Below are 11,592 nucleotides of genomic sequence, written 5' to 3'. Positions count from 1 at the left end.
CTAAAAACATGTTTTCACTGTCATTCTGGGGTATTGTGTGTAGATGGGCGAGAATTTTTTTTTTTTTATCAATTTGGAGTTCAGGCTGTAACACAACAAAATGTGGAATAATTCAAGGGGTATGAATACTTTAAGGCACTGTATATATTGCCTGTTATGATGCCCGACTTCTAGATACTCCAGTTGGCATCGAACATGATTTCACCTTTCACAATACTTCAGAGATCTTATAAACCGGACAGTTGCACACCATCAGTCAACAACAGTAAAATCTGAAAATGGAAAGGGTGTTTCATCTTGCACTGTAAATCTTCTTTGTTTTCATTGCGACCGACACTTGGATTCAAGATTCCTATCTGAGAAGGCCTTTTTTAAATTTAAATTTTACCTTTAACTACAAAAGTCAGTTAAGAACAAATTCTTATTTACAAAGATGACTTACCTCAGCCAAACCCTAACCCAGGACGATGCTGGGCCAATTGTGTGCCGCCCTATGGGACTCCCAATCACGTCCGATTGTGATACAGACTGGAATAGATCCAGGGTCTGTAGTGACGCCTCTAGCACTGAGATGCAGTGCCTTAGACCGTTGCTCCACTCGGGAGCCCAAGCCTAGTTATATATCAGAAAGGTAGATTTTACAGCTAAGTGTAAGTACTGCCTCGTCTCTACCATACTGCTTATCACCATTACCAAAGGCTGGACACAATGCAATGGCTCCTTCTGAGAGAGACAAAAACAACAGCTTGGTGTCAAACTACCAGTGTCCCAGGAAACATTGTAACCATTATAATTAAACCACTGGCCCAATGCCTACCTCCGTTTCACCCACACGGTCACCAGAATCTGCATGCACACCCAACTGCCGTCCAAACGCAACAACTCTCGATATCATTACAGCATCAAAACAGACTATAACCAGATGTAATTGTCAACCCATTATCTCCCCTGGAGGAAGACTTTCTCTTCTTGCCATTCTCCTCCATTTATAATAGACAGCACCAAAGACACTGATGACTACCAACAGTTTTTATAGGATCTATTGATGGATCGTCATCGATAATATTAGAGCTCTTTTTTTTTTGTTCAGGAGAACCAGAGAGGTATTCCTTTAAAACAACACGGTTGTCAATGATCGTCCACCCCAACTCAGCACATTCTCGAACCAGAGGGTGTGATGGGGGGGGGGGGGGGGGGGACGACTTACACAATGCTCCCTCAACATATACATTTACATAGTGTTCTTACCTTTGACCTCACACGGAGTGTCACCAGTATTCATTTTAGACTCAATGGGAGATAGGATTCATTCAATCCCTCACATACTCCACCACGGGGTGAAAGATCACATTTCTCTCATTAAAAACGCTAACAAAACGCTGATACACGGCATGTTTGTTAAGATTTCACATTTATTTCAATCTCTGTTGATTTATAAACAGTCCTTGACAGTATCAGACAAGTGAAACACATCTGTACCATTGGAGGGTGTTTTCAGGACAGCTTGTGACAGCTACAGAACAAAATGTACACAAAATTACCCTGATAGATATCACATTATAAAAACGTTGTTATACAAAATATACATGCCATTTCTCATACATTTGTTTGTAGGGTTGATCAGTGGCTGTGCATTTTATGGCTGATGCCCCAAATAAAAGGGATTCATAGAGAGCATACAGACAGGCTTCTAAAAAATAAGAAGCAAATACAATCGGTTTCTTTGGCAATTCACCCCGTCATCATAAGGTTGCTGGAGAGGAGAATGAGTACCACTGAACTCAATATTTGGGCTTACAGTTCTGTAATTACAAAAATATAGTGACCAACAGTGGGGTGAAAACCTTGCGACTCTCATGGAAGTGTGAACATCTAGTTTTAAATGACAGAGGGGCATCAGACCCTGTACAGTCTAAAGGACATTGGATGGCACCATTGGCATGACTCCAACAAAGTATTTGGGTTAAGTGTAATTTACAGTGGCACCACTCAATGACCATGTGTTCCTCAATCTAATCTCCTCACCCCGACAGAGTGAGACAACGCTCTCAGTAGCTCTTACACTCCCATCAGATGAGTTGAGTGGCTATTGGATGGAAACCGCCGAGCTCATGACGATCAAAGTTCTCCAGTTCAAGTAGGTTGAGTGGAGATCAATGGGGGGGGGGGGGGGGGGGGTGTATTGTTGAAAGCTCTCCAAAAGGTCTGACCATTAACATGTATTGATGAGGAGCTCTTCTCTGTCTGGGGAGCCCAGTCCCTCACTGTGTGGTCTGCTGACAGTGGCAGCAGCTGTATCAACAGACACTTAAACGTAGCGCTAAAGCAGACAGGCCAACATACACAACCTGGGCTAGGGACCTGGGCGAGGGCCCTCAGTCGGTCATGTGATTAAACACACACACACCAGGCGTAACCCTCCACCCCCTGACTTAATGACCACCACCAGAGGACCATGGGGACAGGTCATGCTGCTGACAGTGACGATTAGGGCCGGATGGAATCGGTGGAAAAGTCTCTTATCAATATCTCTAAAGTCTGTAAATGTAATCGATTGTAGATATGAATGCATTGTAGTGGTATTTGGTTTGAGTTTACTTCCATGTTAGTCCCTCAGTTTATTTTAGTCTAGCTCTGCCAATGAGATCTGCTGGCTGTTTGATTACAGAGTGGTGGATAACATAAAAGAAATGAACATGTATAAGGTATAAGGACAGGAGGAATACATACAGCATGCCGCACATTAGGATATAGTATTTTTTATTTTTTTAAGTACCGTATTTGGCCAATTCATGTGAGGGAGTATAAAAGTACTTGAAGATCGCAGTCTTTTCCCCTCCCCAGCCATTAGTTTATATAGAAGTCATTATTGCTCAGAGTTCAACTCGCTCTTTGCTCCATTATACTGACAATCATGCTGATGGGTTTACTCCTTGATCTTCTCTGATAGCACTCTGCTCAGACGTTAGAGTTCAGACTAGCTCAAGCAGACAGGGAGTGGTTGGAGCCCAGTCCTGTCAGTCTCTATGCAATCAACCAATCAGTGTCTCTCACCCCCAGTCCCCAGTCCATCCCCTCACTCTACTAAGCCGTGGGTCCTTGGTCATTCCTTTTGACTAGGGTTGCAAAATTCCCTTAACTTTTAATAAATTCCCTGGTTTTCCAGAAATCCTAGTTGGAAGACTCCCGATTTCCTGCTTATTCCCTTCTGATTTCGGGAATCATCCAACTGGGATTTCGGGAAAACCAGGGAATTTATTGAAAGTTCCTGGTGTTTTGCAACCCTAATTTTGACCAAAGTGTGGTCATGTGAGCGGAGCTAAGACAGAAGTCCTTCATTCAATCCATATGAACAACATAGGCTTGTCTGAACACGTTTCCAGTCTCAGTTTCATAGTCAATATCCTCTCCTCTTTGCTCTCTACTGAATACAGAAGTACTTCTTCCACCACGACTTGGACAGTGTCTTCATCTTATCAGCTGTGCTGCGCACCTTCCTCTCCCGCCGCGCCCTCCTATCGGCGTGCTTCATCCCCACGGCGATGGCTGCGTCAAACACCTCCTTCAGGTTCTTCTGGGTGAGCGCCGAGCACTCCACGTACGCCACAGCGTCCACTTTGTCCGCCAGGATACGGGCGTCCACCTCGGCCACGGGCCTCTCCCTCCGGCGGGCCAGCTCGATCAGCACCTTGACGTCCTCGCGCAGGTCACACTGGGTTCCCACCAGCAGCATGGGCACGAGCGGGCAGCGCCGGCGGATCTCTGGGACCCACTTCTCCCAGACGTTCTGGAAGGAGGCAGGGCTGACCACGCTGAAGCAGAGGAGGAGGGCGTCGGTGCGCGAGTAGCAGAAGTGACGAAGCTTATCGAATTCATCCTGAGGAGAGAGGAGGGAGAGAGACACAAGGGACATGGGGGGGTTAGTGAGAGGCTGACATTCAGCAGTAACACAGGGCCAGGGCCATTATATGTGAACCCAAACCAATGGTGAACTGAGTATCTTGAAAAAAGTTGACTTGGCATAAACATTGACAAACAAGTGTAGAAGGGGGAAAAAAAGCGCATGGGATAAGTTGTTTAGGCTACTATATTTCCCCAAAAAATGTATGTTTATAGAAGACTGAAGAAGACCGATGGAGTGGGAGAGTGTATAGACCAGCAGTGACTTCTAAAATACTCACAAAAAAAAAACTGCTGGATACTGAAATTAATTATCTTTAGGTTTTGCAGATCCAAGCACGGACGATGTTATATAGAATCCATCAAGGTATTACAAACATTTTCCAAAGCACCTAATCCCTAGTTAGTTGAGATTTACCAACTCTGTTGTCTGATGTATTTCACTTCAAGGTTCACACATAAACAAACCAGTTTCAAACCAACACATTTCAGTAATCGCTTTATAGGTCAATGCAAACCAAGCAGGTAGAATGTCAGTTGAAAATAAATGGTGGTGATAATCTCTCCATAACAAACTATGTGAGAAAAGTCTGTTTATGTTGAGCAGTAAAGCCCAACCTCTTATATCACACTGATTTCCCAAATTAACATTGAGGAGCCACAGAACATTGGATAACAAGGGCCTCCCACATCCTTGAGTACACACATTAAGGCTGGCAGAAACTTGACAAACCCCTCTCTCTTTATCCACTTTCAGAAGCCTGACATGGAAAGGTACTTTTTTTATATTCAGGAGCCTCTGAGTGGAAGTCTTTTTACACACTTTTCCTTTCCAAATCATACTTTCGCCTTAAGTGTTTGCAAACTGAGGTGATGGCGCAGAGATATTGGCTAACATACAAAACGCATCAATCTTTCTGAGCAGGGAGTGACTGTTTAATTAACAGGGTAATTCTTATGAATCCAGATTTAAAATGTCTGTAGCAAATTGAGTTACAAAACCATGATGCATCTGCAAGAATCAACAATCATTCTGAGGACTACGATGTTTAGTTTTGGGGAAAGTGTCTTATTTGAAATACATTAGACATTTTCGCCTGAATTTTGTACATTACCGAACTGCATCCAGATTAAATTCGGGTAATTTTATTTATAACATTATTTAGAAAAACATTATTTGAATAAAACACCAAATATGTTGCTGTAGTTTGTCGATAAATCATAAAAATGGTATACAAGTTGAAGTTTACAACAACAAAAACTTTACCCCACTTGGCCTTCTCATTAAAGAAATGGCTAAAGAGCTCAAATTTATATTTTTATAATAATTGTATAATTTCTTTAGACATTTTTTTTCATCAGTGTTGTGTTTAACGCAAGTATCTTCATTAGGGGAGCAATGTTAAAAAATATCAGAAATATTGATTTATTTATGACTTGTTGGGACTTTTTTGTGAAAACGTGCGTAAAATGCATATTATCTGATCAAAAAACATAATAATTATGAAATAGATAAGTACAGATCCTAATCTCAGTGATTCAAGAGGACATTTCGTAAAAAATGACAGTTTTTTTTTTTTTACCGTTTCGCGAGAATGACCAAACAGCCACGTTGCTATTGTTTATCTCAGGCTTTCTCAAGGTGTGGTATCTGTTCTCCTGTTATGAAAGTACATATATGTACAGTAGATGTTTGTTGACTTTATCTGCTTGTTTTTCCCCCCAGGTCTCTGACTGTGAGAGTGGGGGATTTAGAAGTTGTGTACAAAGTGGGCAGATCCGTGCAGCCCTAAGACAACAGTGTGGAGTACATTACAGTGCATGTACACTGTGAAGTGTTTGGGCCTTGTGTTCGTTCCAATGGTTGTGAACTCTACACTCAACCAAACACAGTCAAGTCTTCTTAGGCATTGATGAAGACATGACATGAAAACTATGAAATAACACATATGGAATCATGTTAAACAAATCATCAGACCAAAGGCCTTCATGTCTTAAAGTAACAGACTATCATTTCTCTTTGCTTATTTGAGCTGTTCTTGCCATAATATGGACTTGGTCTTTTACCAAATAGGGCCATCTTCTGAATATCACCCCTACCTTGTCACAACACAACTGATTGGCTCAAACACATCAAAGGAAATAAATTCCACACCTGTTAATTGAAATGCATTCCAGGTGACTACCTCATGAAGCTGGTTGAGAGAATGCCAAGAGTGTGCAATGCTGTCATCAAGGCAAAGGGTGGCTACTTTGAAGAATATATTTTGATTTGTTTAACACTTTTTGGTGACTACATGATTCCATGTGTTATTTCATAGTTTTGATGTCTTATTCTACAATGTAGAAAATAGTACAAATAAAGAAAAACCCTGGAATGAGTAGGTGTGTCCAAACATATTATATGAAATTCAAAATGTATATATCTTATGTTGTTCTTGTCTACTACGGTTTGGGACTTTGTCATGTATCTGTACATTTTACGTGGACCCCAGAAAGAGTAGCTGCTGCATGTGCAGTAGAAAATGGGGATCCCAATAAACTAAACTAAACTAAACTATGCTCTCTGGGTTGTAGCTATAGAATGAGATTACCACACCACCCACGCCCAGAGAGAAAACACCAGGGCTTTCACAACCTGTTCCCTTTCTAGAACAATCTAACCATGTTAAAAAGGCTTGGCATGACGCTCAGAGCTCAGGGGCACAACTCTCAGTTACACCAACCGTGCCTGCCTATGCCTGCACAACTACAGAGAGAGGGGTGAGGGGAAGAGAGGGAGAGAGCAGAACAAGATTAAAAAAACATGCATTAACAGCTACCTGCTGAGATTGCGTCGTCTCCCTCCCTCTTAGCGGTTGCCACACAAAGTGGCTTCACCCCAGATCTGTTCTGTTATAATGAGTTCACAGCCTTCTATCGCCTCTCACCATTCCCAAATCCCTCCTCTCAACCCCCATCCCCAAAAGTTATGCCAATGAATTTGCCTGGTTGCAGCAGAGACCAGGAATTCATCTCTCTCTAGGGGGGTGTTAGAGAGACATTCCCAGGAGACACCAGCGGGCCCCACAGCTGCCACAGAGTTGTGGGAAAGCCTGGGAAATAAGATGGTGCCCCAGAATTCTGCCCTGAGCAATACCCACCAGCAAAGACGGCATGCAAGAGTGGTGGACCAAAGCCAACACTGACTCTGACACTAAAATCATGTGACATGTATGAGAACCAAGCAGAAGAAGGAGAACGGCCATTGGGGAAGTTCAGTGGGGCTCAGCATCCTTTCTCCTCTGGGCATACATGCATGTGACAGAATGGTGGACGCAGCGATGCAGCACCAACTGGCGAAGCATACTCTGTGGAAGCACTGCATGTAGTATGTGGAGGGTTGCTCTGCTGCATGTCGATATGAGGCTGTTGTTCTCACCTGTCCAGCAGTGTCACAAAGCTGTAGTCTCACAGGGTGTCCATCCACCTGCACCACCGCTGTAGAGGAGAGAGAGAGAGAGCTAAATCACCTGCTGTCAGCAGAGCTATTGTCCCATCTGCCTCCCCATTACTCTACCAGACACTTTAAACAAACATGCACACACAGAGAGGGAGAGAGAGAGACCTCTGACAAGCCAGTTTGACATACTTCATACCTACTGGACACAGTGGACAGAAACCTCACCCATCCCCCTAACTCAGAGTCGGGGCCTTAACTCGACCGCCCACTCGCCCAGTTAAAGTAAAGGCAATAACTACTCTCTCATATCATATTCTGTGTTCTTTCAAGCTTTGAAAGCCCTGCCAAGCCGTCTACAGAGGAAAACAAAGCCGATTTGTTTGTTTAGTGACTCTACCAATTACTCTCTCCAGATTGGAAGAGTGCTATGAGTCATGCCACTAGCAGTTTCATTATAGGCCATGTTTCAAAAGAGCCCAATGTGGTGAAGCTTATGGAAGCGTTTACAATGCGCCTGGAGTATACGGTCACGCCCCCTGATCAAAGAGCTGCAGGGACTACTCCTCATTAAACCCAGCGCCCATTGTGCAATCATTCCCAAATCCCTGACATATGATCTGCCTTGAATTCTACTTGGGCCCAAAACTCTCTGCCCCCCCCCCCCCTTTCCTCTACACCAAGTGTCACCTGTGAAATTGCATAACTGCCCAGAAATCAGCTTTCAAAAGAGGGCTCTGATTCCAGGGACAGATACATGACATCATCAAATGGGGCTCCAACGGCACAATCCCTCTCTGTCACTGGGGTAAAAAAGACAATCTCAGCTCAGAGCCATTGCAACAGATGTGCCCGTTACATTACAGTAGAGACGTGGCTTTTAGGTCAAGGCTGACAACAATGGCCAGAGTTGTGCAATCCAAAACCATGCCTGCACATGTTCAACAAGCATGTTCTGTTCAGTTTAGGCCTACAACTTCAATTTCTGAGGGCAGCGAGGAAGGGATGAATATTAATGATATTAGCGTGTGTTTAAGCCTATCAAAATATGCAATATTCTCTCATTCAAAACCTTCCATGGCAGTTGGGAAAAGTCTAGTAAGGTGTTCAGAATAATAGAATGGTTATAATAGATGTATATTGCTGATGAACGGATAAGTAAGGGCAGCTGTGTTAAATTATAATTTTGGATGGGCATAAAGAGGGCGTCACATTTTCCTAATCAAGCCTCATCATGTCATGCAAGTTTAGATTAATTCAGACATTGTGTTTTGGTGGTAGTTTCCTGAGATCAAAGTTGATAGGGAAAACTTCAAAAGGAAGGATAGGCCTCTCCTGTGATAATGACACGATAACGTCAGTGTGTGCCGCGGTTTTCATCACTTGCCAACGGAGGTTAGTTTCAACTAGTATACTGTTGAAGTTTTCCACTGGTCTTGTACATTAGACAAAACTTCGCTGGTGGCAGCATTTTGGAAAATGGAACTCTGCCAACTGGAAAATACAACAAGCCAGGACGTATAAAATTACCAGGGCGTATAGTTTGCGTGCAATAATACAATGACCTGCTACATTGTAAAGGTGAAACGGGCTCGCTCTCCCTTGCAGTCACCCATTCTGCGGAACGAATCACCGAACTTTACTTCTGTCATTTTGCTGCCCTGGAGGCTAACAGCAGCGACTGTCTATGGTCAATTAAGGCTTTATTGCAATGTGCAATATAAGGGTGTTGACCCATAGTCAAAATCAAAACGTAGCAATGTGCAACAGAAAACATGTTTTATTTTATCTGGCTGGGAAGTTGCAGATTTCATGTCTATAGGAGGAAAATGTATCATTATTTCTGTCCAAGAATAGTACCAAAAAACAATAGTTTGAACTGACTCACCTGAAAAGTCATCAAACGCAGTGGGGACGTATTTCGTTGGATAGCCATTTGTTGTGTAGCTGACAACCAGGCTGGTCTTCCCAACCGCTCCATCGCCGAGTAATACGCACTTCAACACCCGCTCCTGAGCCTCGCCTGGCCGGGTAGTTTGGTGTTTGTGCGGCGGCACTGGAGGAGCCATGGTCTTGTTATAATCCATTGGAACTGGAGGTGACATTCAGCACTTGTTACAAACACCTTTTCCTTACTCCAGTAGGAGCAAATAAAGAGAGCACCATGAGAATGTCTTCTGTAGCATATAATATATTTGTCAAGTAGACAGGTTGGTCTATAGCATTTATTTTTTATAATTCAAAGGAGTAGTCTTGTGATCGCCAAAGAACTAATAATAACTATGTGTAAAAAGTTGAAAACAGTCACTTCTCCCGGGTTTGAATACTCCAATCCGTTACTCTAATCTGTTAGACATTGGAGGAGGATGGTCTGCTTTATAAATTCAAGCGTGATTTGACTATTCCCTCCCCTCTCCTCCACCATTGCGTTTTGAAAGGAGCGAGTTGATGGACACGCCTTCTGTCAGTGTAAAAATTTGCACATGCATGTACCTGGAGGTTTGTGTACTGCACTGGTCTCCAATTTTATTCAACCGGGGGGCCTGGACATAGTTAACAATAGTTTGTACACTGCAAATTGACCGCAAGAATCCACACAAATATAGTATTTGACAAAAACAGATTTGACGAAAACACAATTATTTCAAATCTTGATTACAATGGGATATGATCACATATGCCTATCTATTTATGCGTGGGAATACTTGGAAACAGATATTGTAAATTAAAATAACTTTGAGCTGATTTCCTGGTGATTTTACAGTCTTATGTCCAACAACAAAAATTCTAAAAATTAAAATGTTTTTTTTTTTTTGTGGGGAGGAAGGGAAAAACTTGAAAGGCAACTTTTGGAGGACTTTGACACTCATTTCCCCTTTGGAAATTTACCTACTAACTATTTAAAATGAAGGCCAGTAACACAAAACATAATTATACAAAAAATGAGTCCCAACCCTTCAACTGTTCACATTAATTGGTTTTGTCAAGCAGCTGGTTTGAAAGTGAATTGTGGCACACCTATAACAGATTTAGGCTGATGCAATATTATTTTGACGTCCTACAGTGAGAACAGATTAAACAAAAAGACAGAGCCAATATGCCTACAAACCGTTAACGCCTAGTTTGAGGTAAGGGCATGTTGAGACTTGTCAAGGTAAACCAGTTTAAATGACCCAATTTCCTACTGTCACGTGCCGACCTTTTAGTAATGCACAAACTGAAACGCCAGTGAGGGTCATGGTTGAGTTTGCTCTCGGCCCATACATTATGGAGCCTACTGCACTATATTTGAGGCCTGAGCAGGCAGTACTGCATTTCCAGTCAATTCCGTCATTTCTGGTTATTTTTACCATCACCAATTCTAAAGATATCTCAGCCTCGCGGATATTTGCATATTAAGTTCTGCAGAGTCACAGTCGATCAAGTGTAAATGTCGTATTCAAAATCAAAATGGAGTGACACCTTCACTATTAATCTGTGACACGGTATTACTGTTGCAGTACATGGATTGGCTTTTGTCGCCTCCCTGTGGTAAAAAGCTAGTCATCAAATGGCAACGATAACGCTCCCTCTTTTTCTTTTAGTTTAGCTTAAAAACGTTTATATTAAAAACTCGGAGTCTTATCGCTTTCTTTCTTTCTTTCTTTCTTTCTTTCTTTCTTTCTTTCTTTCTTTCTTTCTTTCTTTCTTTCTTTCTTTCTTTCTTTCTTTCTTTCTTTCTTTCTTTCACACACACACACACACACACACACACACACACACACAATGTGGTGGGAAACACGTAAACGAATCAAACACTAGACTCGTCAAAATGTTGATTTATTTGTCAAGACTTTGTGTTTAATATCTTATTGCAAGATTAAACGTTTGGGTACCCATTTGATTTTCGATAATACAAAATAATTAATGTCGGTCTATGTATAATACAAGTAATGACATTTAATTTGAGGTTTGTTAAGACTTGCTCTCCTGTCCTTGCCTCTTCTAAGGGATTAGTTAATAAAGTCTTCCTGTGAACCATAATCCATCTCACCTCTCATCCTCCAATTCACCATCTACCAAGTGTTCAGGTCTATGGGCCATCAGGCATCCCTAGGACTGTGTAGTGAGATCAGTGCAACATACTATAGAAGGTTAGGGCGATGTCAATTGTAGGTGAACAGCCACATCTAAATCATGTCCTGGGATAAAGTTAATTCTAACTCTTAACATACAAGTCCAACTTTATGGCACACAGAGTCAGAACATACAAT

The 11,592-nt window shown here is 42.2% G+C and overlaps 1 protein-coding gene across 1 annotated transcript; it reads right to left on the bottom strand.

The window, feature by feature from the left end:
* Positions 1 to 1,394: 1,394 nt before the first annotated feature.
* LOC123729252 (rho-related GTP-binding protein RhoU) lies at positions 1,395 to 9,704 on the bottom strand. The gene is made up of 3 exons (XM_045703538.2): positions 9,228 to 9,704; positions 7,322 to 7,380; positions 1,395 to 3,877 (listed from the first exon to the last, which is right to left on the bottom strand). The coding sequence occupies exons 1-3, from the start codon at positions 9,442 to 9,444 to the stop codon at positions 3,422 to 3,424; spliced, it is 732 nt and encodes a 243-aa protein (XP_045559494.1). The 5' UTR covers positions 9,445 to 9,704; the 3' UTR covers positions 1,395 to 3,421.
* Positions 9,705 to 11,592: the final 1,888 nt, after the last annotated feature.

The sequence above is a fragment of the Salmo salar genome, chromosome 20 (genome assembly GCF_965601325.2).
Source record: "Salmo salar chromosome 20, fSalSal1, whole genome shotgun sequence".
Classification (NCBI taxonomy): Eukaryota; Metazoa; Chordata; class Actinopteri; order Salmoniformes; family Salmonidae; genus Salmo; species Salmo salar.
Note: the sequence above shows the minus strand (reverse complement) of the source record. Positions and strands in the feature narration are given on the sequence as shown.

Excerpts from the sequence above, each read along its gene's own strand:
- LOC123729252 (XM_045703538.2), bottom strand. The coding sequence starts at position 9,444 with ATGTCACCTCCAGTTCCAATGGATTATAACAAGACCATGGCTCCTCCA. Across the intron at positions 7,381-9,227 it reads TGCGTTTGATGACTTTTCAG|CGGTGGTGCAGGTGGATGGA; the intron begins GTGAGTCAGTTC and ends TCTCCTCTACAG. Across the intron at positions 3,878-7,321 it reads TTTGTGACACTGCTGGACAG|GATGAATTCGATAAGCTTCG; the intron begins GTGAGAACAACA and ends CTCTCTCCTCAG.